This window comes from Urocitellus parryii, chromosome 3, assembly GCF_045843805.1.
Source record: "Urocitellus parryii isolate mUroPar1 chromosome 3, mUroPar1.hap1, whole genome shotgun sequence".
Lineage (NCBI taxonomy): Eukaryota > Metazoa > Chordata > Mammalia > Rodentia > Sciuridae > Urocitellus > Urocitellus parryii.
Genome location: NC_135533.1, coordinates 136,206,307 through 136,230,416, shown reverse-complemented (window position 1 = coordinate 136,230,416; position 24,110 = coordinate 136,206,307). Strand labels below are relative to the sequence as shown.

At 47.8% G+C, this 24,110-nt stretch overlaps 1 protein-coding gene across 5 annotated transcripts in view; it reads left to right on the top strand.

The window, feature by feature from the left end:
* Window positions 1–24,100, top strand: part of Tmem120b (transmembrane protein 120B) — a 43,094-nt gene extending 18,994 nt beyond the window's left edge. Inside the window, exons 4-13 of one of the 5 annotated variants that reach the window (XM_026386046.2) lie at window positions 3,135–3,194; window positions 3,856–3,951; window positions 9,420–9,509; window positions 17,878–17,943; window positions 18,409–18,470; window positions 20,836–20,928; window positions 22,385–22,449; window positions 22,863–22,931; window positions 23,190–23,247; window positions 23,414–24,100. In XM_026386046.2, coding sequence (XP_026241831.2) covers window positions 3,135–3,194; window positions 3,856–3,951; window positions 9,420–9,509; window positions 17,878–17,943; window positions 18,409–18,470; window positions 20,836–20,928; window positions 22,385–22,449; window positions 22,863–22,931; window positions 23,190–23,247; window positions 23,414–23,520 — 766 coding nt within the window. In that variant the 3' untranslated portion in view covers window positions 23,521–24,100. Of the gene's footprint in view, window positions 1–3,134; window positions 3,195–3,855; window positions 3,952–9,419; window positions 9,510–17,877; window positions 17,944–18,408; window positions 18,471–20,835; window positions 20,929–22,384; window positions 22,450–22,862; window positions 22,932–23,189; window positions 23,248–23,350 lie in introns of all 5 variants that reach the window. The other 4 variants (XM_026386049.2, XM_026386050.2, XM_026386051.2 and 1 more) reach the window with 4 other exon arrangements.
* The last annotated feature ends 10 nt before the right edge of the window (window positions 24,101–24,110 follow it).

Below are 24,110 nucleotides of genomic sequence, written 5' to 3'. Positions count from 1 at the left end.
TTTTTTTTTCCCCCCTCTGTACTGGGGATGGGACCTAGGGCCCCACACATGCTAGGCAGGTGCTCTACTAAGCTATGCCTCCAGACCTTTTTTTTTTTTTCAGTGCTGGGATTTGAACTTAGGGCCTCACATATGCTGGGCAAGTACTTTACCACTGAGCCACATTCCTGGTGTCCAATTTTTTTTTTGCTTTTCACACAGGGTCTTGTTATGTTACCCAGGCTAGCCTTGGACTTATGTTCCCTGTGTCTCAGTCTCCCAAGTAGCAGGGAGTACAGGAATGCACCATTGCTCCTGACTTCATGATCCTCTTTGCAGTGTTGCTCAAACTTCTATCCTTGGCTTCTCTCTCCCCAATTCTTTGTGCATTTGACACCAGTTAGAAATCTTAATGCTACAAATGATAGAAAGCCCAACTCAAAGTTGCCTAATAAAAATGGAGGATTTATTGGTTCCTGTAGCTGAAAAGTCCAGATATAACTTCAGATATTGCAAGATCCTGCTGCTCAAATGATCCTCTTAGGACTTGTCTCTTATTTAGCTTTTTTTTAAAACTTTCTTTTCTAATGTGTATATTTCATTTATAGGCAGACTTTCTTTATAAACTGGTCCCCAGGAGCCCTGGGTTTATATCCTACCTCTTAAGTAGTTCTAGTAGAGACACTCTGTTTCTCAGTGCTTCTGGGAAAGAATCTCATTGGCCAGAATTGTGACACATGACCATTCTTAACCAATCATGAGGATGCATTGCTTTAACTGGCTGAGCCAAGGGCATGTTCTTTCCCCTTGGGTCTAAGTGGGGTAGTGATTCTCTTGCTTTGCCCTTGAAGAAAATAGGGATTAAATGCTGGGCAGGAGAGAATGTCCTCATTATACTTTCGCTCCCATTATAGCCGATTGGAAATGTCTCGAAAATCAACTCATAGCTAGGAAGATGGCTTTTCTGTTTTTTTTTTTTTTCCTCCTCTCAAGCTTACTATTCAAAGCCTAATTCAAATGTCACAACCTCAGTGAAGCCTTTCCAAACCACTGCCCTTGTGTGGGATTTGTCCATCCTCCATTGAGGTCCTGTTTGTGCTTTTGTTAGTGTATTAGAGAACAGGCTTTTTTGATGGAGGCCCAACCATAGGATGGCTCCATGAGAGAGAGCCTTTCCTCTCACATGTGCTACCCAGGGATGAGTGGGCCAGAGCACTGGGCTGAGAGGTCATCTGAGGACTCTGCATCCTTTAACAGACGGCTTCTCCCTCATGGGGGGTTGTCCTGATGTGCATGTACAAATCTGGCTCCCCCTGCCACCCGCCGCCCCAGTTAACTGGAAGGGGAAGGAGAGCAAGAAAGCAAGAAAATCTCCTTTTATAGAAAATGTTTGCCATTTCCTATGGAAGGTGAACACATACCTACACTATGACCCAGAAATTCTGTTCCTGGCCACATACCCAGGGGAAATGGGTGTTTATATCCTCCAGAAGACTGTATATGAACACTCATAACAAATTAGTGAGACACAAAAGATCACGTATTGTATGACATTATTTATATGAAATGTCCGGAATAGGCAATACCATAGGGACAGAGTAGATGAGTGGTTGCCAGGGGTTGGGGGAGGGAGAGTAGGGAAAGTCTGCTGATGGGTGCTGGGTCTCATTTGGTGGAAGTGTTACGGAATTAGGTGATGGGGATGGGTGCACAGCATTATAACTATGTTAGAGGTCATTAAATTGTATACTTTAAAAGGACAAAATTATGGTATGTGAATTATGCCTTAATTTACAAAAAAGTATATTCACAACTAGCCAATAACTAAAAGCATATGGATAAACCTGGAGGACATTATGGGCAATGAAATAAGCCAGATGCAAAAAATACTGTATGATCTCACTTATATGTGGAGTTTTTAAAAAGTGAATGTATAGAAAAAGAGAATGGAAAGATAGTTACCAATGGCAGGGGTACAGGGCAATTGGGGAGATGTCAATAGCAACAGACTTGTTACATAGCTTGACTAAGTTTAGAGATTTTGTTGTTGTTGTTGTTTATTTGTTTTTTACAGGGGTGGGGATGGAACCCAAGGTCTTATACATTCTAGGCAAGTGCCCTCTCAGTCTTGAGGACTGACCCACAACAGTAGGGGGACTGTTCTTAAAAATATTGTCTTACATGTTGGAAATTTACTGAAAGATTTTCAGTACTCTTGAAACACACTGAAAAGCAACCAAAAACTGAAAATAAACCAAATGTTCATCAAAAGTAGAAGAAATGAATCAGTGGTGGTGTAGCCACCCATAGAATACTGCTTACCATGAAAAAGAAGGAAGGACCGAAACGCCCTCCACATGGATGTAGCTTGGAATATGCAGGGAAGCCAAGTTAAAAGATTCTACCCTCTGTACATATAGGAGAAGTTCAAAAATAGGCAAAATGAATCCATGGTGATAGAAAAAAAGACTGGGGGAAGCTGACCTGGTTGGGCATAAGGGAGCCTCCTGGGGCTGGAAATGTCTTATTCTTTGACCTGAGTGTTGGTTACCTGTACAAATATATAAAAATTCATCATGCTTGTGCTTAAGACATGTATACTTATGAAGGTTATGCCTTAATTTTAAAGACAATCCTAGCTGGGCATGGTGGTGCATGCCTGGAATCCCAGTGACTCTAGAGGCTGAGGCTGGAGGATTACAAGTTTGAGAACAGCCTCAGCAACTTAGGACAACCCTGCCCTACCCCCACCTCTGCAAAAAAAAATATATATATATGTATAAAAAGGACTGGGGATGTAATTCAGTCATAGAGCACCTCTGGGTTCAATCCTCAGTACCACTTAAAAAAAAAACACTTTCTAAATTGATCTAGAGATTATACTTATGCCTTCACCTCACCTCATTGCCTGGAACTTAGTCACACGCTTACATCTGGCTGTACGGGAGAAGGGGCAATAGGTTCTCTAAGCCAGCTTTGATGGGGGAAATGAGCTAATAGACTTCCATGTACAAGCTGCCGTATTCTTCAGTTAATCATTGTTCTCATTTGCTCTGGGGCCTATTTTCTCATATTAAGTGCTCAGTGCATAATTTTGGGTGGGATGACTCTCAAGGCCGTTCAGGAATGTGGCTCTCACAGGTCTTTCCTTCCAGGCTCTACTTGAATCTGGTCCTTGGTAATGTGAATGTGACCCTCCTCAGCAACCAGGCCAAGTAAGTATGCCTGGACCTGCCCCTCCACCCACCTACTAGCTCAAAATCCAGGCATCTTGCTCTTTTCACTCAGGGAAGATAGGTCCAAGCTAGAATTTTTACATAAATCAAAGCAGGTTAGCAGTTTGGGCTCTGGCTTTTGGTCTTTCTGGCCTAGTCCTCCTTAGTGGGTAGGCAGCTTGGGGAAGGTTTCCTTCCTTCTTTTCCCAGAGTCAGTATGTTGGTGGATAAGGTTCCCCATTTCCCATGAGAGTGACCCCTGCTCTGTTCCCTTCTTATAACATTTATTACTTCCCTTGTTAGAGCATTTCCCATGGGAAACAGGTGCTCCTGTCCCCTGGAATCTCTCCATTTCTAGGCAAGAGTGACCCTTGTGTTTCTGCTGCACCACTTGATCGAGGGAGAGACTCTATCTCTGCCCTGCCTCTTTGCATCATGGGCCCAAAGCTCTAACCCAGGAGTCCAAGGACAGGGGGACCTTTTGTAGTTGGCCCTCTTTCCTTCCTTGGTCACTGCTGACTCAAGGCCAGTGTCTCCCTTAGTGGAATGTGCAGGTCCTCATGGGTTGTGGCAATGGTGGTAGTCCTGGAACTGGCAGGGCTGGGAGTGGAGTGGAATACTAATAGAATGTGACCTTTCTTGGGGGGTTATGTCATGGCAGGTTTGCCTACAAGGATGAGTATGAGAAGTTCAAGCTCTACCTGACTATAATCCTGCTCCTGGGAGCTGTGGCATGTCGCTTTGTCCTTCACTACAGGTAGTGGGGTGTGGCAGTGTGTGCATGGGCATATGGGGTGTGAGGAGGGGGCCAGGAGAGAGAGGGGGCCAGATGGAGGCAAGGTCCCTCCTGCTCCTGGAGTGTTTGGTGTGATAAGATATAGGGTGGGGAAGGACCATTTCTCATGGGAAACTGCAATGCTGATCACCTGTGGAGGGCCCACAGGGCTGCTAGAGGGCCCTCTGATGCAGTAGTTAAGACAGAGTCCATTGTGGCACATCCATACAACAGGATGCTGTTCAGCCATAAAGCAGAATAAAACACTGACACATGCTGCTAAGTGAAGAAGGCAGACCCAGAAAACCATGTTGCATGATTGCATGGATAGGAAATATCCACGGTAGGTCAATCTAGAGACAGCGCAGGTCAGAGCCTGCTGGAGGAGGGGCAACAGGGAGTGGCTGGCTGTTCATGGATTATAGGGTTTCTTTTTGGGGTGTTGAGAAAGTTCTGAAATTAGGTAATGTCAATTGCACACAGTTCTGTGAATATAACAAAACCCACTGAATACTTTAAAAGGTAAGTGAATTATATCTGAATTGCAAAAAAAGAAGAAAGAAAGAAATTTTAAAAATACAAAAAGAAAAAGATTTAGCCCAGAATGCCTGGGTTTAAACACTGGCTTTGAGACTAACTGGCTGTTACCATGGGTGGGTTTCCCCTGGGAGCCTTAGTCTCCCCATCTGTAAGACAAGGTGACAACAGGCCATACTTCACAGGGTGGGGAAGATTCAGTGCATCCACATTCTGTGGTTGGCAAGCTCTCCAAGGAGGGAGGTGGGGCTGCGCTGCACTGCCCTGGGGTCCCTTCTTCCCTCTGGCCTTGGTTCTTCTGCCCTCAGGGGAGGCAGCCAAGTATGGTTTTGGATTTGGTCCATGTGTCAAGAGTTTATTTTCTGCCCTTGGCTGAGAGTCCAGCTGCTGGTGTGGCACTCAGGTGACCCGACAGGCTCTCGCACGCCCTGGGCTCATGTCTGCCTGCTGCGTGGAGCCTGGCCCACTTTCCTGGGGGCAGAGGCTGTGCATACCAGTAATGCCTGCTCACCCTCCCCTCTGGAAGGGGTAAAAGTTCTTGGTGTGCAACCATATTCCCTTGCATGGGGACCTCTAGGACCCTCCAGGGGAAACCTGGACTGTGTTGTCAAGTTCTTCACCCAGGGCCTGGATGGATAGTCCCATTTCTCCCCCTCTCCTCTGTTTCAGTCTCCTGGGGCTGCCATAAGACGTCCCACCAACTGGGGGAGCTTAAAACCACAGAAATACGTCCTCTTCTCTGGTGGCTCAGGAGGCCAGAAATCAAGGTGTTGGCAGGCTCCAAGGCAGGTTCTTCCTTGGCTGTCCTCCCTGGTAGTCCGTAGTGTTCTTTGGCTTTAAGTCCTTTTACCTCAGTCGCTGCATCTGTTGACACATGGTTCCATTCCTGAGTGTCTCCCTCATGGCCTTCTTGTAAGGACACCAGCCATTGGATTTAGGACTCACCCTAACCCAGTATGACTTTGTCTAAACTTATCACATTTATAAAGACCCTATTTCCAAATGAGGTCACATGCTGAGGTCCCAGTGGATATGAGTTTTGGGGGACACTGTTTCAACCCAATACACCATCCGTAGGCTGAAAAAGGGACAGGGGGTGGGACTGGGCAGGCAGCTCCTCTCTCCTGGTGACCACAGGGGAGCTTGCTATGGAGCCATTAGTACTTGCTACTGTTATTGTCACTGTCACCTTGTGTTAGGACTGGGCTCTCAAGAAGATCACAGCCAAGCATGGTTGCATGCACCTGTAGTTCAGCTACAGGTGCATGTAACCATGAGTTGTTTGAGCCCATGAGTTTAAGATCAGCCTGAAAACATAGCCAGAATCTATCTTCCCATCTGCCCCCTAAAGATCACAGCTTAATATTCAGTGTGCCCAGCTAGCAGGGTTATACTTACCCCCTTGGCATAGTTTCCTTGCTGGGTGCTCCACCCAAATGCCCTCCTTGATACCTCTAAGCTTGAAGTTTGACAGCCAACAGCTTCAGAGCCCTGGGTCCTAAGCCCAACTCTACCACTCATAGGCTATGTGACCCTGAGTATAGCCCTTCACCACTCTGCTTCCTCGTCTTTCCCATGGTCCCTAGGACCCCTCTTATCCATGCTGCCTGGTGTTTAGGAAGCTTTGTTGAGGTATCTGAGGTACCTAGAAAGTTTGAGACTTCTCTCTGCAGTCTTCAAGCTAAGAAGCTGTCAGGTCAGAACTGCTTTATGGGGTTTCAAGCCAGGTAGGAACAAGGTAGTCCGAGTTAAGCTTCATTTAGATGGGTTTGGGTTTGGATCTCATTCCAAGGCTTAGCAGCTGTGTGATCCTGGGCAACTCACTCCCCCTCTCTGAGCCTTTATTTCCTCATCTGTAAAGTAGGAAGTAGTTCCATCCTTGGGTTTCCTTTAGAAGACAAATATATAATACCCCAAGACAAGTATTTCAGTCCCTATGATAGATGATCCTAGGAAACACGGGTAGCTGAACAGAAAGTAAAACAAAGAAGAGCCATCCCATAGGCATTTGGAGCTCAGTACTGCAGAGAATCCAGGACAGTACGGAATAACCTGGGATGTCCCACCTGAGGGCCAGGCAGCTGGTGTGTCGTCCTCCCACTGCTGTCAATCAGGGAAGCTAGGGACTTCTCCTAGAGGGTACTAATTCCTCCACCTTCTGATCTGCTTCGTGCACCAGAAGAGTGGCTGTGGTGGCCCAAGAGAGCCCTGGGCACATCAAGAGTGGCAGGTTCTGGCAATTGGAAGTCATGCAGGTGTGAGCGTAGTACATGTACCTGCTTTGTGCAGGGCTTTTCAAGGATTCAGAGTGACCATCCGTGCAGAATGTGCGTAGCATAGCAAGTTTCCGGTTACCAGTGCTGACCAGTGTGAGAGGCTGAGTAGTGGTCCCGTCCTTGTCTCTGCAACCTGTGAACACATTCTCTTATATGGCAAGAGGGATTCTGCAGATATGATTGGGTTAAGGATCTGGAGATGGGCAAGTTAGCCTGGGTTATCCATGTGGACCCAGGGTCATCATAAGAGTCCTCATAAGAGGGAGGCAGAAGAATCAGAATCCCAGGAAGAGATGTGATGACAGAAACCAAGATAGGAATGGTACAAGGACAAGAAATACGGCAGCCTCTGGAAACTAGAAAAGGACAGGAAGCATATTCTCCCTGAGAGCCTCCAGCAGGGATAAGGCCTGCTAAAAGCTTGATTTTAGCCTGGTGAGACCCAGTTCAGACTTTTGACCTCCAGAATGGTAGGAGATTAAATGGTTTCTTTAAACCGTTTAGTTCAAGGTGATTTGTTACAGCAGCCATAGGAAACTCACACACTTTGCCAAGCAGATTGAGGCCAGCACCTGAAGCAAGTCAGAGCAAGTGCTGGAACCATAACATTTTGTTTTGACTCCTGTCTTCATCCAGAAGATTTAGGAAGGGATTAGCAAAAATGTCCTTGTATCCACAGCTGGCTATTGTGCTTTCCTCCTGCTGGAGGTGAGCAGGAAAACCTGCATTGAAAGTGACCCTCACCCGGCTGTGTGTAGTGGCACACGCCTGTAAACCCAACGGCTCAGGAGGCTGAGGCAGGAGCTAGTTCAAAGCCAGCCTCAATAATTTAGCAAGGCCCTCAGCCACTCAGTGGGACCCTGTCTCTAAATAAAATACAAAAAGGATGGGGATGTGGCTCAGTGGTTGAGCACCCCTGGATTTTGGTACTAGACTCCCTAGTACCAAAAAAAAAAAAAAAAGTGACGCTCTGTCCTGGGATACCTGTCTCTCTCCACCCTCACTTCTCATCCAAGTCCTGTGGGCCTCTGATTCCTCACTGATAAGCTTCTGAACCTCATTTTGCAGACTGGATGGTCTGGTACTTCCAGAGTTTTAACCCAGAACATGCCCAGCTCTGTTACACTGGGGACACTGTCTTAAGCACTCTGTATTAACTGAGCATGGCAGCCCTTCACAGCAGGTGCCATTACCCTCCCACATTACAGAGAGGAAGTGTGGGCTCCAAGGAGCGGCTTACTCATCCTCAGTCCCACAGCTGGGAAGTGACAGAGCTGGGATTTGGACTCAGGCCCTGGAATTCCAGAGTGAATTCAGGAATCCTGACCCTCCTGAGACTTATCTTTGTAGGTGACAACAGTTCAGCCCTGGGGTCTGAGGGTAACTGTCATCTCACTCCACAAAACACAGTCACATAGCTTCAGAGACACCCCTAATTTTATTCATTGTTGCCGAAGTTGCATCCTCCCTCCTTCCCTCTGAGGGAAGAGGGTCTCCCACTTCAGGGAAATTGGGGTGTTTTTCCTCCCTTATCTGCAGACAGCCAAGACCCATGGTCACTTCTCCTGGGAGAAGTCTGTCTGGCACTGGCAGGTGCAGAAGAGCTTCCCTGTCAGGGTCAAAGACAGAGCCCTCCACCAGAGCCTTTGCTGGCAGGGGTGCCTCAGAGGGCTGTTTGCCACTGGCTCTCTCCCAGAAACCTTTGCCCTGGGATGCTCTGTTAGGGGGCCAGCCTTCTCACTTTACAGATGGCAAGCTGAGGCCCACAGCCCCATGGGCATCAGCAGTCCATTCTGTCTGCATCTGAGACCTGCTCAGCTAGGTTACAGGCTACAATCACAGTAGAAGAGGCAAAGGAGTATTTCTTCATTTAGCTTGGTAGCTCACATAGGCCATTAAGACTCATTTCATATGTGTAACAAATGGTTTAACCAGGTGTGGTGGCACACACCTGTAATCTCAGTGAGTGTGGAGGCTGAGGCAGGAGGATTCTATCTTGAAGGCCAGCCTCAGCAACTTAGTGAGAGACCCTGTCAAAAATTAAATTAAGGGGACTGGGTAAATTGGTAAAGTGGTTGCCTTGCATGCATAAGGCCCTGGGTTCAATCCCCAGCAACACACACACACACACACACACACACACACAAAGTTAAACAAATAAAAAGGTCTTGGGATCTGTCTCAGTGGTAGAGACACCTAGATTCTATCCCCAGTAACCCCCACCCCAAAACTACCTGGTTTAAGGAGATGGGAGGAATTTGCATCTTACCATTGAAGACAAACAACCTAAAATAGAACAGTTCTTAAAGGTCCTTCTGTTGTCATCCAGAATCTTCCCAGACAGGAAGAGTTTAGAGATGGGTTGCCTTGGGCATTGGACCAGGGAGGAGGAGATCCTCAGCTAGAGCCTGGAGTGCAGGTAGGGCCCGGTAGAAGGAGGAGCAGTGGTCCTGGACATTACAGGGAGAGAGGAGACATCCAGGGTCCAGACTTCTGCTTGCCAAAGTGGAGTAGGGGTTTCCAGAGGTAGTGCCTGCCATGGGAAGCCATTGCCCTGGTGCTGTCCTTTTGGGGTGAAGGGCTGGCTGTCCTGGTGCTCACGTTGCTCCCCTCCCTGGGGCTGTTTCTTCATGCCAGGGTGACGGATGAAGTTTTTAACTTCCTGCTGGTGTGGTATTACTGCACCCTGACGATCCGGGAGAGTATTCTCATCAGCAACGGCTCGAGGTAACTGGGAGCCCAGATTGTGGGGGGCGCAGAGGGAGCCAAAAGGAATTCTGTCATGAAGGGGAGTCAGGTGAGGATTGACACCCTCAACCTGCATTCCCTTTCCCCTTGGGGGCTCTGTGACCCAAAGAGGAGGGACAGTGCATCTGATGCTGCTGGCGCAGTTTCATGTTCATGGTTATTCTGCGGAGGAGCAAGGAATCCTACTTCAAACTGGTTTAGTGTAACAGGAAATCTGTTGTCTCACACAATGAGCAGGTTCATTGGTTCTGACTTCAGGTAAGGCCTAACCTAGGTGTTCTGACAGTGTCATCAGGACCCATTTCTCCGTCTCTCAGCTCTGTCCTCTCCTGTGTTGTTTCACTCTCAGGCTCCACACCATCACTCTTGGCAAACAGGACATATTTCTCTGTTCCATGGCTCAGCAACTGGGTCCCATTGGTTGGGTCCAGGAGCTGACCGGATCTCTGAACTGCTGCCTGCCAGTACACTGCTGTGACTGGCTAGGCTGGAGCCTCCTGCCATCATTAGCAGCACAGAAACACTTGTCAGGAGGGGAAAAGTTCCTCAGAGGAACACTAGTATATTATTTCTAGGAGGGTGATGAGTTTTGGTGTCAAGAGTGGAAGGTCCTATACAAGGAGATGGGGAGAAGAATGGAAAGATTGGTGAGGGTTTTGGGCCAAACCTATCCTGTGTTAGGAGTGAGAATTCCTGGGTCCTAGTACCAGTGCTGTCACTGACCAGCTCTGTGGCCCTGGGCAAGCCATATCCCTCTTTGGGTGGTTTTCAGGTCCCTTGGGGGAAGCAATTGTGTTAGTGTCATGAGTGAATCTTGGCATGACTGGGTATCCCCAACTTTCCCCATCTCTAAAAGGTTCTGAGTCTGAGAAACCCCACTGTTTTCTCTTGGTCTCCTTTCTGTTCTACCTGCCCCTGAGCAGAGTCATGGGACCTAGTTAAGATCCATTACTTGGGGGTTGAGAGTAGAGTATGTTATAAGGCCCGGGATTTGATCCCCAGCATGGGGGGTAGATAAAAGACCCATGCCTTGCCACGTGGAGGACTCATTTTCTAAAGGTCTGATTTTTGGGGGGTGATCATGGAACAGCCTCCCAACCCTTTCCTACTTCCTGCTTTCTGGGACTGGTGAGGATCAGCCAAGAAATGAACATCTGCCAAACCCCTGAAATTATTTGCCACCTTCTCATTTTTTTGCCTGGTGGTCTCTTATGGCAGGTCCCTGCCCTGCCGGATCTCACCCTGAAGGTAAATCCAAGAGGTAAGGACCACCAAATCCTTCCTGCCAGCCCATGGGGGTTGGCACAGTGTCTCAGGAGCACAGCCTATAGCACAGCTGTTTAGACAGATCAGTGTTTCTCAGGCTGCTCATTCTTGTCCTGTCCTCACCATTTTTGCCATATTCATGTACAACCTGGGTGATGATTTCCTTACATTTTAAATCAATCCTCCTTTTTTTAAACTTAAATGTATATTGATTTATGATTATAGAAAACTTTATTTCACCATCATTCATGGAAAACAACCAGCAGTTGGAGAGGAGTTCTGTAAAAGTATCCTACTATTTTCCCTGTAGAGATTGTTGATGTCAGTTATTCTTGCTTCTTGAGCCCTTGGGCCTGAAGTTTGCTCTGTGTGTGTGTGTGTGTAGCAAAAGGGGGATGAGCAGATCTCAAGAGGCATTAAAGATATCCTAGCATGTAACCCAGACTCTCCTTGACTTAATCGGGAAAGGAGAAGAACTAAACAGTGGACCTTTCCTTGAGGTTCATTACATTTGGTGTGATGCTCTCATGTCATCCTAAAACTGGGTGGCATGCACCTATGCTTTGGGGAACACTGAAGTAGAAGACCTTACCAAATAAGTAACATTAATTTTAGAGTGAATAGTATCTATCGTTTTTGGGATGTGGTTGGAGAGAATCCAGATGATAGGGAAATGAGACCAGGGCAATTGGCAAGACACTTTTATCACTAATTCTTTTCTGTAGCTGTGGACTTGCCGTCATCTTGCTGTTTCACCCTTATGCTGAGCTTCTATTAAGAGAGCTTGGGTGGGGAGGCTGGGGTTGTGGCTCAACAGTAGAGCGCTCACCTAGCATGTGCGAGGCCCTGAGTTCGATCCTCAGCACTACATAAAAATAAATAAATAAAGGTATAAAAAAATTGGGAGAGATAGCTTGGGTACATGCTTTAACTTTAACAGTCATCCACACTTTAGGAAGAGTTATTCTGTCCAGTTTTTTATTATTGTTATTTGTTTTTACTATGTTGAGCTACTGGTGGGGGAGTTACCAAAGAGAAGGAGAGAGAGTCCCTGAAATTGTGGAGCTCAGCGCCGGTACTAAAGGGAGGGATGGAGTTCCAGAGACAAACCTCACTTGCCTAACAGTTTAGCAGGAGCTTTCCTGGCTCCTGGGTGTTGATGCTGAAGGAAGAGCAGGAGTGTTGTCTCTGGGCTTTCACAGCAAAGCTTTCTGTACATTTGCTCTTCCTGCCCCCCAGCATGTGCTATTCATCACATATTTATTGAGCACCAGACAGTGAGTTACAAGACTCCAAGGTAACTCACACTACTTTTTGGGAGCACCCACAAATTTAAAAAGGCCCTGTCCTGGTAAGTGTGGCCCAAGAAATCTCAAGTTGTGATGGAACCATTCCTCCAGGCTGTCATCCCACACTGGCCTTGGGGAGGAGAGCCTGGAATGGGGCCAGTGGGCCCAAATGAGGGCCTCAGCTTCTAGAATGACGGCAATAAGCTGTGGCCAGCTTGTGGGGGAGGGGATGAGGCAGGTGGGCTGAATCTGGGTGACTCAAAACTTGTGACTCGTTTTCAACATCTGCTGCAGATTTAGTCTCCATCCTCCTCCAGCTCCTTGTAAGAGCTGATTTATCCTGGGGTGGATGAAGAAAGATGTCTAGGAGGTTTCTCCCGCTCTGGCCTCTCACCAGGGAATAGCTAAGAAACCATTCCCAAAAAGCATGTGCAGAGGCAGCAGGAGGGCCCAAGTTGGGATGCGTGCTGCTTTTCTCATTTCTTAAGTAGCCCAGAGCCAACTCAGGAGCTTAGGGCTGGTACCCAGCAAACACCCCATGGACTTTGTTGAAATGAATTGAAGCCAGGCTCAGCAGTGAGGAAAGGTCTTTGGGACCATGCTGGTATTATGGGGACAGTAGAGCAGAACCAACCATATGCGCCTCCTGCAGGCTTGTCTCCCAGAGACATTTTTTAAAAAGATTTTTATTTTTTATTCTTAGTTACACATGACAGTAGAATGGACTTTGGCAGAATATACATACATAAAGTGTAACTTATTCTATTTAGGGTCCTATTTGTGGTCATACATGATGGATCCCCGAGACTCTTGTCTGTTTCCTGGTTGTATCTGAGATCTGAATTTGGACAGAAGGAGTACTCTGGGAACAGGCTTGGGGTGTGGGTGTATTCCCATCACAAAATGGAGCCACCCCTGCTGTGCGGGCTCCCACCTGAGCTGTAGCTCTTTGGCTCAATAAGCAAGTCAGCTTCCCTTGCAAACTTGGCAAATGATGGAAACCCACCCAGGAGGGACTAAATCTGAGGGGGCACTTATGAGCCCACATAACTGGGAAAAGGAGAAAAAAAGCTCCAACAGTGCCCCCCTCCAACACACCCGGGTCCTGGGGATTGGATCCAGGAGTGCTGTCACTGAGCTACACCTCCAGCCCTTTCTTAATGTTTGAGATAGGGCCTCGTTAAGTTGCCAAGACTGGCTTCAAACTTGGTGATCCTCATGCTTCAGTGTCCTGAGTTGCTGGGATTCTGGCGGCGTACGCCAGCATGACCCACTCCCAACAATGTTAACAGCCCACTCTAACTCCCTAGTGTTCTCCCTGGGCTGGCTCCTCTAAGCCCAGGTTGGCCAGGAATCGGGTCAGCAGTTCCAGAGCTGAGAGCCCCTCCTGTATCCTCATAGATCCAGAGGGAATCTTCAAACTTCTGACTGGTTAAATTGGGATGACTTGCTGGCCCCTGAGCCAATCACTGTTGCCAAAGAGCTGCTGAGCACAGATTGGCCAGTTCTGAGACACAGTCCTCTGGATACAGTCCTCAGCTCCACCAAACCAGCCGATGGTGTGAGTGGGGTGACTTCCTATATACCCGAGGCCGCGGACCAGGATGGGTGGTGATTGGCAAATGGCAAAACAGCTGATGTCCACTATAGTTAGTTCTATGCCCAAATCAATAGTGATGGCAATCCAGCTGGGTTGGCTTTCCTAGAGAACCAGCTCACAGTGCTTGGATCTCTGGCTTTTTCAGGGGCCTATCCTTGGAACAAACATGTAGAGGGCTGCAGGCAAGGGAGGAGTAGAAGCCATTCCCCAGCTGTCCAGATTGCCCCAACCCCAAAGCCAGAAGCTGCCTTGGGTTGAACAATGCCTGGTGCGCATCTCTTCTGCACAAGCAGACGTTATCTAATGTGTCCTGAAGGGAGAAGAGACAATCTCCCTGGCATGATCTGCAGAGTCCAATGTGCTATCCCTCTGCTCTGGCCCACCTGCACCTGCTCTTCCTGAGTCCTCTACCCTCTGCTTCTAAGAACAGGTCCACAGGCCTTGTTTTTATGGCAAAGATGGCCCAGAAAGTGACTGCTATGGGGTTTTTGCAGAGTTCTTTTTGAGGTGATTCAAAGGTTCTGAATTAATTGTGATGGTTACACAGCTCTGAGAATATAATAAAAACCACTGAATTGTATAACTGGATGAATTTGACGGTATCTGAGCTATATCACAATCAAACCTTTATATAAAAACACAGACACAAAACCAGCCCCGAGCCCTAGGGTGAACAGATGGACAGTAGGGCTCATGAATGCTAAGCTGGGGAAGATGCAGTTTCTAGCTTCACCCCATGGTGTTGAGCTGAGTTTATTGGTGGCATCTGTCAAAACTGGGTTCTGGGCACCACTAGCTGTGAAATTGAAAGCCATTGCTCAGTCAAGCTTGTCTAGAGTGTGGGTTTGGCCCAGGCAGCACCCAATCAGGAAAGGGCATTTCTCAGGGAAACTTTGGGGAGTAGGACAAAAGAGTGTCCCGGGACAAGATCTGAGAGCTCCTGTGTGGCTTTGCAGAACTCTAGAGGGGTTGCAGTGACACCTCTTGGTTGCCCTTTGGTGGCAGGAGGTCCTGGGAATTGAACCAAGGGCCTCATGCATGCTGGACAAGTGCTCTTCCACTGAGCTGCACCCATAGCCCTTTTAATTTTAAGACAAGGTCTCACTAAATTTTAGGTTGGCCTCAAACTTGTGATCCTCCTACTTCAGCATCCTGAGCAGCTGAGATTATAGGCATGCACTGCCATGTCAGGCTCTTGGTTGATCTTCAAGCTGAAAGTCCAAGGATCTGGCGAGCTGAATTTACTATTAGGAAATTGGATTTAGGGGTCCTCTTAGACTCAGACAGCCAAGAAGAGGGTAATAGAATTGGGGCAGTGCTGGGGACAAAGATATGGATGAATGTGATCTGTGGTGGTTGGCATACAGACTAGCTGCTGCTTTCACTCGCCACACCTCCTGGATATCACTTCATTCATGACAACATTTATTGAATGCTATTGTTTACCTGGTGCTGTTATTGCTAGGAATACAGAGCCTTGTATTCCTAAATTTCTTATCATAATCCTTGAGTCACACATAGGCTGTTGCCTGAACAGCTAATTGATATCCAGAAATGTCTTATGGGCTGAAAAGAGAAGAGGAGGTGGTTAAGATTCAGCCCTCATTCTTGTGATGTGCACTTTCCAGTAGGAAGGTTTTAAGATGGATCCAACCCACCTATTAGGAAATGCAAGTTAGGATCCCAATGACAAACAGCTGGGCACAGTGGCACATGCCCAGCAGCTCAGGAGGCAGGAGGATTACGAGTTCACAGCCAGCCTTAGCAATTTAACAAAGTGCTAAGCAACTCAGCGAGACCCTGTTTCCAAATAAAATAGAAAATAGGGCTGGGGATGTGGCTCAGTGGTAGAGTGCCCCTGAGATCAATTCCTGGTTCCCCCGCCCTACCCCCTCCTGCTGCCAAAAAAAAAAAAAAAAAAAAACAATAACAGTGGCAGGGGTGTAGCTCCATGGTAAAGTGTTTGCCTGGCATGTACGAGGCCCTGGGTTCAATCCCCAGTGCCTCCCTTCCCCTCACACACAAAAGACATAATGAGAGTGACAAAAATTTTAAATGTTGGGCTGGGGTTATGGCTCAGCAGTAGAGCATTTGCCTAGCACGTGCAAGGCCCTGGGTTCGGTCCTCAGCACCACATAAAAATAAATAAAATAAAGGTATGGCATCCAACTACAACTAAAAAAAAAAAAATTAAATGTTATCTCTAGTGTTTGTGAAGGTTTTGGGAAACAAATCTACTGCTGATGGGAGTGTAAATTGGGGAAGCTGTTTTGGAGGGTGATTTGATAGGTATCAAGACATAACCTGCCCCAGTCGTCCAACTTCTGATAGCCACCATGGAGAAAGGGTCATGCAGGGGACTTCCACAAGGATGTCACAACAGTATTGAGAAGAGGCATGGTGACCATTTGTGGAAGAGCCAAGTAGACTATGGCAGAGCCACTCCTTGGAATGTTGTTTGCCATATCCCCAAATAGCAGGCCTGTAGCTGCCAGTTGGCCTGGCGGTGATGACAGGAGAGCAAGCTGCAGGCTGGTTTTCATTAAAAAGAAAGCCTCATGCAGTACCCTCTTCCCCAGCAGCAGGTTCTCGTGGTTCCTCTTCCTTGTAAGAGACAGCATCTGGACATGTGCCTTCTCAGTACTCTGTTCTGGTAGAGAGTTATGACAGAACAGAGGTGATTACTATTTCCATGGCCGTCACCCATTGCCCAGTCTTTGGGAGGAAGGAGCCCAGCTGTTCCCAGGGTGCATTTAGCAGAGCTCATTGCTCCATGTGTTTGGATTGCAGCTCCCAGAGAGGAGCTGGGGAGGCCAGCAGAGACCCGAGACAGATTTGGACACATGTAGAGTCTGTCATCCCTGTGTCTGCACAGGATAGCATGGCTACGGCTCTGTGTGAGTGCATATACAACACTCACACAGAGCCGTAGCCAATAAACTGTTGTTTATTCAACACAGTAACTGAGCAGCTGCTCTGATCTTGGTGTCACAGATACATCAGAGAGCAACACAGACAAGATCCCTGCTCTTCTGGGATTTACAGTTGAGTGGGAAAGGGGGCTCAGTAACAAAGGAATACATAATCTTAGATGGCAGTAAGTACCATGAAGACAATTAAACAGGAATGTAATCCAGGGTTTTAGCAAGGTGGTCAGCGAAGGCCTTTGGCAGAGGTGAAAGTTAGTCTGAAACTTGAATTCAGACCCACCCCCAGCAGGCAGAAGACTTGGAGCAGAGAGAGCAGCAGGTATAGAGGCCTTGTACTAGCTGCTGGACTGCCAGGGGGACTACTGTGTACTGGGCATCTCAAACTACATCTTTATTCTTTATGATTCCATAAACTGAAAGTCCAGTATCAAGGTGCTGGCACGCTGGTCTCTAAGGTCTTTATTCCTTGGCTTGCAGAGGGCCACCTTCACAGTGTGTCCTTTCCTCTGTGCCCACTTATCCCTGGTGCCTTTTCCTCTTTGTACAACGACACCAGTCACATTGGATTAGGTCACCTTTGTGACCTCTGTTAACTCCAGTTACCTCTTTAAAGACCCTCTCTGGGGCTAGGTTTGTAGCTCAGTGGTAGAGCGCTTGCCTAACACATGTAGGGCACTGAGTTTGATCTTCAGCACCACAGAAAAATAAATAAATAAAGGTATTGTGTTCACATACAACTAAAAAAATTTTTTTTTAAAAAAAGACACTATCTGCAAATAGAGTCACATTCTAAGGTACTGGAGTAGATGTCAACATAAGAATTCGAGGGGATGTAATTCAGTCCATAATTGCCCTGAGGCAGCAGCAGGCTTGGCAAATTCAAGAAAAGGCCAGGATGCTCAGAACATCTGGGTGCCCAGAGAGGACAGGGAGGTGGGCCTGAAGGCCAGGTGATGTTAGGGATGTGTTATGAGGGTCTCCAAAGCCCCTGGAACCTGAAGTGGGTCTCTGGGATAATCTGCAGGTAGTCAGCATAGGATTATTATCTCTGTAGGATCAAGAAGGGACAGAGTATGGTTTGTGCCCATTTCCAGGCAAGTGCTCTACCACAGGAACACATCTCAGCCCTTGGTTTTGTTGGTTTCTCACTCCAAGAAGCTGTTTCCAGCTGTAGAGCAGCCCCTGCTGCATAGGTTGGAAACAGAGGCCATCACCTGTGTTTCTGTCCCCACCTGAGCATCTTTCCTTCTTTTCTCCCCGAGAATTAAAGGCTGGTGGGTGTCTCACCATTATGTCTCTACGTTCCTGTCTGGAGTGATGCTGACCTGGTGAGTTGCCCCTTGCTGGGCCCCTAGAGTTTCCCCAGGGAGCTGGATGAATTGAGGCTGGTCAATGTGGAAGGGGCCCTTCTAGGGAAGACTTTTGGGTCAGGAAGGCAAGTATGAATTTACAACTGGGCTAGAGGCCTAGCTGCCAGGGCCCTGTCAGGCCAGTTGGGAGTTTCCACAGCTGGGAATATTTCACAGTTGCCTGCTGTCTGGGGCAGAGGTGACAGGGAACATCAAGGCCAAAGGAATGAATGAGGTTTCAGAATGACTACCAAGCTCTCTTGGTTTTAGAAAGAATGATGGGCATGACCTGGCCCAGTTCTAGGACAAATAAGGGCAGAGACCAGGGACTCTGGCTTAACTTTAAAACCTTTTCTTCTCTCTTGGTTGGAGTAGAGCTGGGACAGGGACCAATGTCAAGATTTCAGAGCACCTCATCTCTTTTTTTTTCCTCTTTCTCTCCAGGCCCAATGGACTAATTTATCAGAAGTTTCGCAATCAGTTTTTAGCATTCTCAATTTTTCAGAGTGAGTGTCTGAGCCCAGCTTTGGGGGAGGGACTGATTTCTTGGGGCTCTCACTGAAGGGGTCTCCCCAGTGGACATCACTGCTGGCCTGTGTAGAGGGAGACCAGGGAGGGAGAGGACCCTGACCAGAAATCCAGAAAAGAACCATTCCCTGCCCCGCAGCTGAACTCCACCCTACCTCCCCACCCCCAGCCCTAGGAGAGGGACATCAGCCTGCACCTGCCCTCTGGAGCCCCAGCCTCTGCCCAGGAGTGCAACCTTTGGGAACTAAGTGGTGTTGGAGCCACAAACCTTGTTTCCCAGTTTTAAATAAGTCCTTAAAATGGATTTTTTTTTTTCCATTTTAGAGTAGCTCTGAAGGCTGGATGTGGTGGTGCTCACCTGTAATCCTTGTGACTCTGGAGGCTGAGTCAGGAGGGTAGAGAGTTCCAAGCCAATCCAAACACCTTCATGAGACCCTGTTTCAAGATAGAATAAAAAGGGCTGGGGATGTAGCTCAGGGTTAAAGTCTTTCCATCCATCGTACTGAATTCAATCCCCAGTACCAGAAAAAAAAAAAAAAAAAAAGCAGAGAATAGCTCTGGATTGGTATACAGTGAATTGATTCTGAATTGGTTCTGAGGGGGTTGTCTCCTGCCTTTTTCTTCCTCCCTCCCTTCCTCCCTTCCTCCCTTCTTTTGGTGCTAGGGCTTCAATCCCCAGCCTTGTGCATGCTGAGCATGTGCTCTACCACCAAGCTACACCCCTAAGACAGGTCTTGCTGTGTACCCCAGGCTGACCTCAAACTTCTGGGTTCAAGTGATCCTCCTGACTCAGCCCCAGTTTCTGGGACGACAGGTGCAACCACCATACCTGTCTCTGTATTATCATTTTTTCTTTTTCCCTGAGTACTGGGGATCAAACCGAGGGCTTGGTGCATGTTACACAAGTGCTCTAATACTGTGCTGTATCCCTAGCCCTCCATATTACTTGAATTTTAAATAAGAACCTGCTTGCAAACAACTATAAATATATAAATTCAACAATGAAAATTGTATAATAATCCACCTTTAGGGGTGATCAACATTAAGATCTATGTCCTTTCAAATGTTTTTTTTTTTTAAAGAAAGAGTGAGAGAGAGGGAGAGAGTGGGAGAGAGAGAAATTTTAATATTTATTTTTTAGTATTTGGCGGACACAACATCTTAGTTTGTATGTGGTGCTGAGGATCGAACCCAGGCCGCACGCATGCTAGGCGAGCGCGCTACCACTTGAGCCACATCCCCAGCCCCTCAAATGTTTTTTTTTTTTTTGAATATTTATTTTTTTAGTTTTTTCAGCGGACACAACATCTTGGTTTGTATGTGGTGCTGAGGATTGAACCCGGGCCGCGCGCATGCCAGACGAGCGCGCTATCGCTTGAGCCACATCCCCAGCCCTCAAATGTTTTTTTTTTTTTAATATTTTTTTTTTAGTTGTAGATTTCAATTTATGTGGTGCTGAGGATTGAACCCAGTGCCTTACATGTGCTCGGCAAAGTGCCCTACCACTGAGCCACAGCCCCCTCAAATGTTTATATATATATATATATACGTACATATGTATGTATGTATATATATATTTCATATGTACATTTTATAATTATGGACATAGAGCTTTACTATTATAACTTAATTTTATTTTTCCCTCATTTTTTATTGTGCATTATAGATGTGCATACTGATGGGATTTGTTACATATCTGTACATGAACACAATACAAAATATAACAATATAATTTGGCCAATATCACTTCCCAGCACTTCTCCCTATAACTTTTAAAATATTTATCTTAACTGTTATTTTGTTATGTCAGTACTTCCTCATGTTTAGCAACTAGGAATTATCCCATTATACGGCATCATCTCTTGTGATCTTCCACTGTGTGCAGCCTCCAGCTTAGCACTGTCATCTTACGTTCCAGCAGGTGTCTCTCAAGCTTGTACTGCGTGCCTAGGAAAATTTCAGAAGTTTCCAGTCTAGTTGGGGCTTACACGGGTCCTCATATCTGAGCTGTCTTTGTATTCTGGATAGAGGATAAAGCAGGTTCAGACTAGTGTGGGGAGGGTGGGGGGGAGAGAGAGAGAGAGAGAGAGAGAGAGAGTGTGTGTGTGTGTGTGTGTGTGTGTGTGTGTGTGTGTTGGGATTGGGTGGGAGAGGATTGTAACCGGGGTGGCAAAGGATTGTAACCAGGGTGAATTTTCTGCCCTCTAGCTGGTGATGTCCCACCAGCCTGTGGTTTGGTAAGGTCTGCTGAACTTGGGGACCTTAGGGCTTTTGGGGAGAGGCAAAGTTGTCCTGTCCTCAGGTTTGTCAGCCCTAAGCCCAGGTGCTGTGCTCCCCCTGCAGGCTGTGTCCAGTTCCTACAGTATTATTACCAGAGGGGCTGCCTCTACAGGTTGCGAGCCCTGGGTGAGAGGAATCACCTGGACCTCACTGTGGGTGAGTAGCCAGGCAAGGGCCAAACAAGCCTTGGCCTGCCCAGCTCCCCACACTGGAGCATGTCGTTGCAAGGACACAAGACCTTCCATTCAGCAAAGCCAGGGCTGCCATTCTTTATCTGAGTTGCTTTTTGTAATTCATTATGGATTCTGTTTCAATTGCCCAGTGTGAGGCTGACTGAGTGCCAGGCCCTCAGAGCTAGGCCTTGACCTTATTCTTTTAGATATCTATTCTTTGCCTGCATTTTATAATATTCAAAATATTAGGCAGGCATGATGGTATATGCATGTAGTCCCAGCTGCTTGGGAGCCTGAGATGGGTAGATGGCTTGAGCCCAGGACAACCTGGGCAACATAGCAAGATCCCATCTCAAAAATACACACACACACACTATTAGCCTAGTATTGGTTTGCATATAATTCATGTATGACACTTATATGTATAAATATGTATAAATAGGGGTTGGAGGGATAGCTCAGTGGTAGAGTACTTGCCTAGATGTGCAAGGTCCTGGGTTCAATTTTTTTTTTTTTAAAGAGAGAGAGAGAGAGGGAGAGGGAGGGAAGGGGGAGAGAGAGAGAGAATTTTTTTAATATTTATTTTTTTTAGTTATCGGTGGACACAACATCTTTGTTTGTATGTGGTGCTGAGGATCAAACCCAGGCCGCACGCATGCCAGGCAAGCGCGCTACCCCTTGAGCCACATCCCCACCCCCTGGGTTCAATTCTTGGCACCAAAACAATTTTAAAAATGTATAAACATATGTATATTGGAATATGAGCTTAACCCTTTTCATCCATGGCATGCTCAATCAAAAAGAACTTTCCCTCATTTAAACTTTAAGGGGAAGCTATTTCTAATAAAGCTCTGCTATCATTGGAGAAGGTCATTTCTACCTGAGTACTCTGCAAAATAGGCCCTATTTGCCCAGTGCTGTGGCACATGCCTGTAATCCTACCAACTTTGGAGGCTGAGGCTGGAGGATTGCAAGTTCAAAGCTAGCCTCAGCAACTTAGCGAGGCTCTAAGCAACTCAGCATCTCTAATAAAATATAACAAGGGCTGAAGATGTGGTTCAGGGGTTAAGCGCTCCTGGGTTCAATCCCTGGTTTAAAAAAAAAAAGCCCTACTTTAATATGATTGAAGCAATATGTGCAAACGCCCATTCCAAAATGCAAACTCCTGCACCAATTAAGGAAATTAGTGAAAACACAGTGCCTGAGCCTCATGAGTAGTGTCAGGCCTTGTCTCATGGTGACTTGAGAGAGCAGTTGGGTATGGTGACAGGAGCTCTGCAGGTCTCTGGGTTGTTACTGCGGTGGAGTGCTTACCCACCTATAAAAGGTGAACAGTGCCTGCCTGGTGTTAGTTGCTGGCTAATTTTAGGGTACATGGTGGGGCAGTGGCCCCTTGAGTCCCCTCATATGGGCCCTTGGCTCCTTGCTGCTTTCTACAGAAGGATTCCAGTCCTGGATGTGGCGAGGCCTCACCTTCCTCCTCCCTTTCCTCTTCTGTGGCCACGTGAGTTCCCCTGCTATTTTGGGGTGCCCCTGTCTGTGCTGATCCCAGGAATAGAAGGTCTTCAGGTCTCCCCCTTCTTCACCAGTTGTTTACAGGCAGCTGAAATGTGAAGCCCACCTCTCCTCCCTCCATAGTATTAGCCCACCCCAGCTTCCCCCAAATCTGAGGCCTTCCCTGCTGCTCTTAGCCAATGGCCAAGACCAAGTCAGTCTTCTTGCAGGAGCAAGAAGCCTCAGGGATGCCTCTGGGTCCAGGGATACTAAGGAAAGAAGCCAGAATTGGTCCTCATACCCACCCTGCCTAGGGTGCAGTTTATCTGGGGGGTGTGCCTCGTGCAGGTGGGATTGGAAGCTGGGGGCTGGACATCTCCCTGACTTTTCAGTGGGTGAACAGTACTGTCTTCCTGTCTCCAGTTCTGGCAGCTCTACAATGCTGTCACACTGTTTGAGCTCTCCAGCCATGAAGAATGCAGAGAATGGCAGGTATGGCATTTGTGTGGCCATTTGTGTGTGAGTAGGGGTGAGGCCTTGCTGGTGCTGAGCTGGCTTAGGGACATTTCTGTCCTCAGCCACCTCCTTTTCTCTGCCTTGGGGCCCTATTGCTCAGAAAACTCTGGGAGATAGTGGGGGGGATTTCAGGGACCTTGGAGCCCCTCAGGGATCTAGGGGCTAAGGAGGCCCACCCCATCAAATGCTCCTCCAGGACCAGCCTGATGCTGGGAACTCATTGCCTTTACCCAGTTCACCTACCTCTGCCTCTGGAAACCCCTGCAGCTTTGCTGGAGCCCTGGGGCCTCAGGTGAGGACCTACAATTCAGCAGGGGACTTGACCCAGCTTCTCTCTCCTCTCCACCCACCCTGCCCTCTGTGCTGCTGGGCGCTGCATCCCTGTGGGTCCGCAGGTGTTCGTGCTGGCTCTCACCTTCCTCGTCCTCTTCCTTGGCAATTTCCTGACCACGCTCAAGGTCGTGCACACCAAACTCCAGAAGAACAGAAACAAGATGAAGAAGCCATGAGCCTTGGACTTGACTGCATTCAAGGTTGGGTGCGCCAAATTCCAGAACAGAAATGAGATGAAGAAGCCGTGAGCATCTCAACTTGTGTGCCCCTGGAGTCCCGGACTTTGAGACTACTGGGGATTCCTGTTGGCACCCTGGATGCCCGTCACTGGTGGCCAAGGGCAGTAGCATCTCAGGGGCCAGTGGCATTGCTGGGAACAGGGCTGAGGCCCCCCTCCCAAGCAGGACATGAGGAATGTGAAGCCCACCTCTCTGCACAGTATTAGTCTCCCTATTTATGACATATTTAATACTGGGTCCTCCCAACTTCCCTGGAATCTGAGGCCTTCCCTGCTGCTCTCAGCAATAGCTGAGACTGGGTCAGTCTTCTTAGGGGTGGGGCCCAAATCCTCAGGGAGCCCCTTTGTCCCCACCCCTGTCATTTGAACCCCCTCACGAAGGGGTTTGGATGTGCCTCGCAGGGGTTGGACTTATGCTGACTTGCTGCTTACAGCACCCCAGGCGCAGGGTGGAATGAAACCTTCCAGCATCCTGTGGAGCCCCCTCCCCTGGGCCCCAGCTGCCCCTGCTGTAAGCCCCCTCCGCGGCCCTCGCCCTCAGTGATGGGGGATTATTTAAGTTCTCAGAGAACCACTGCCTGTGT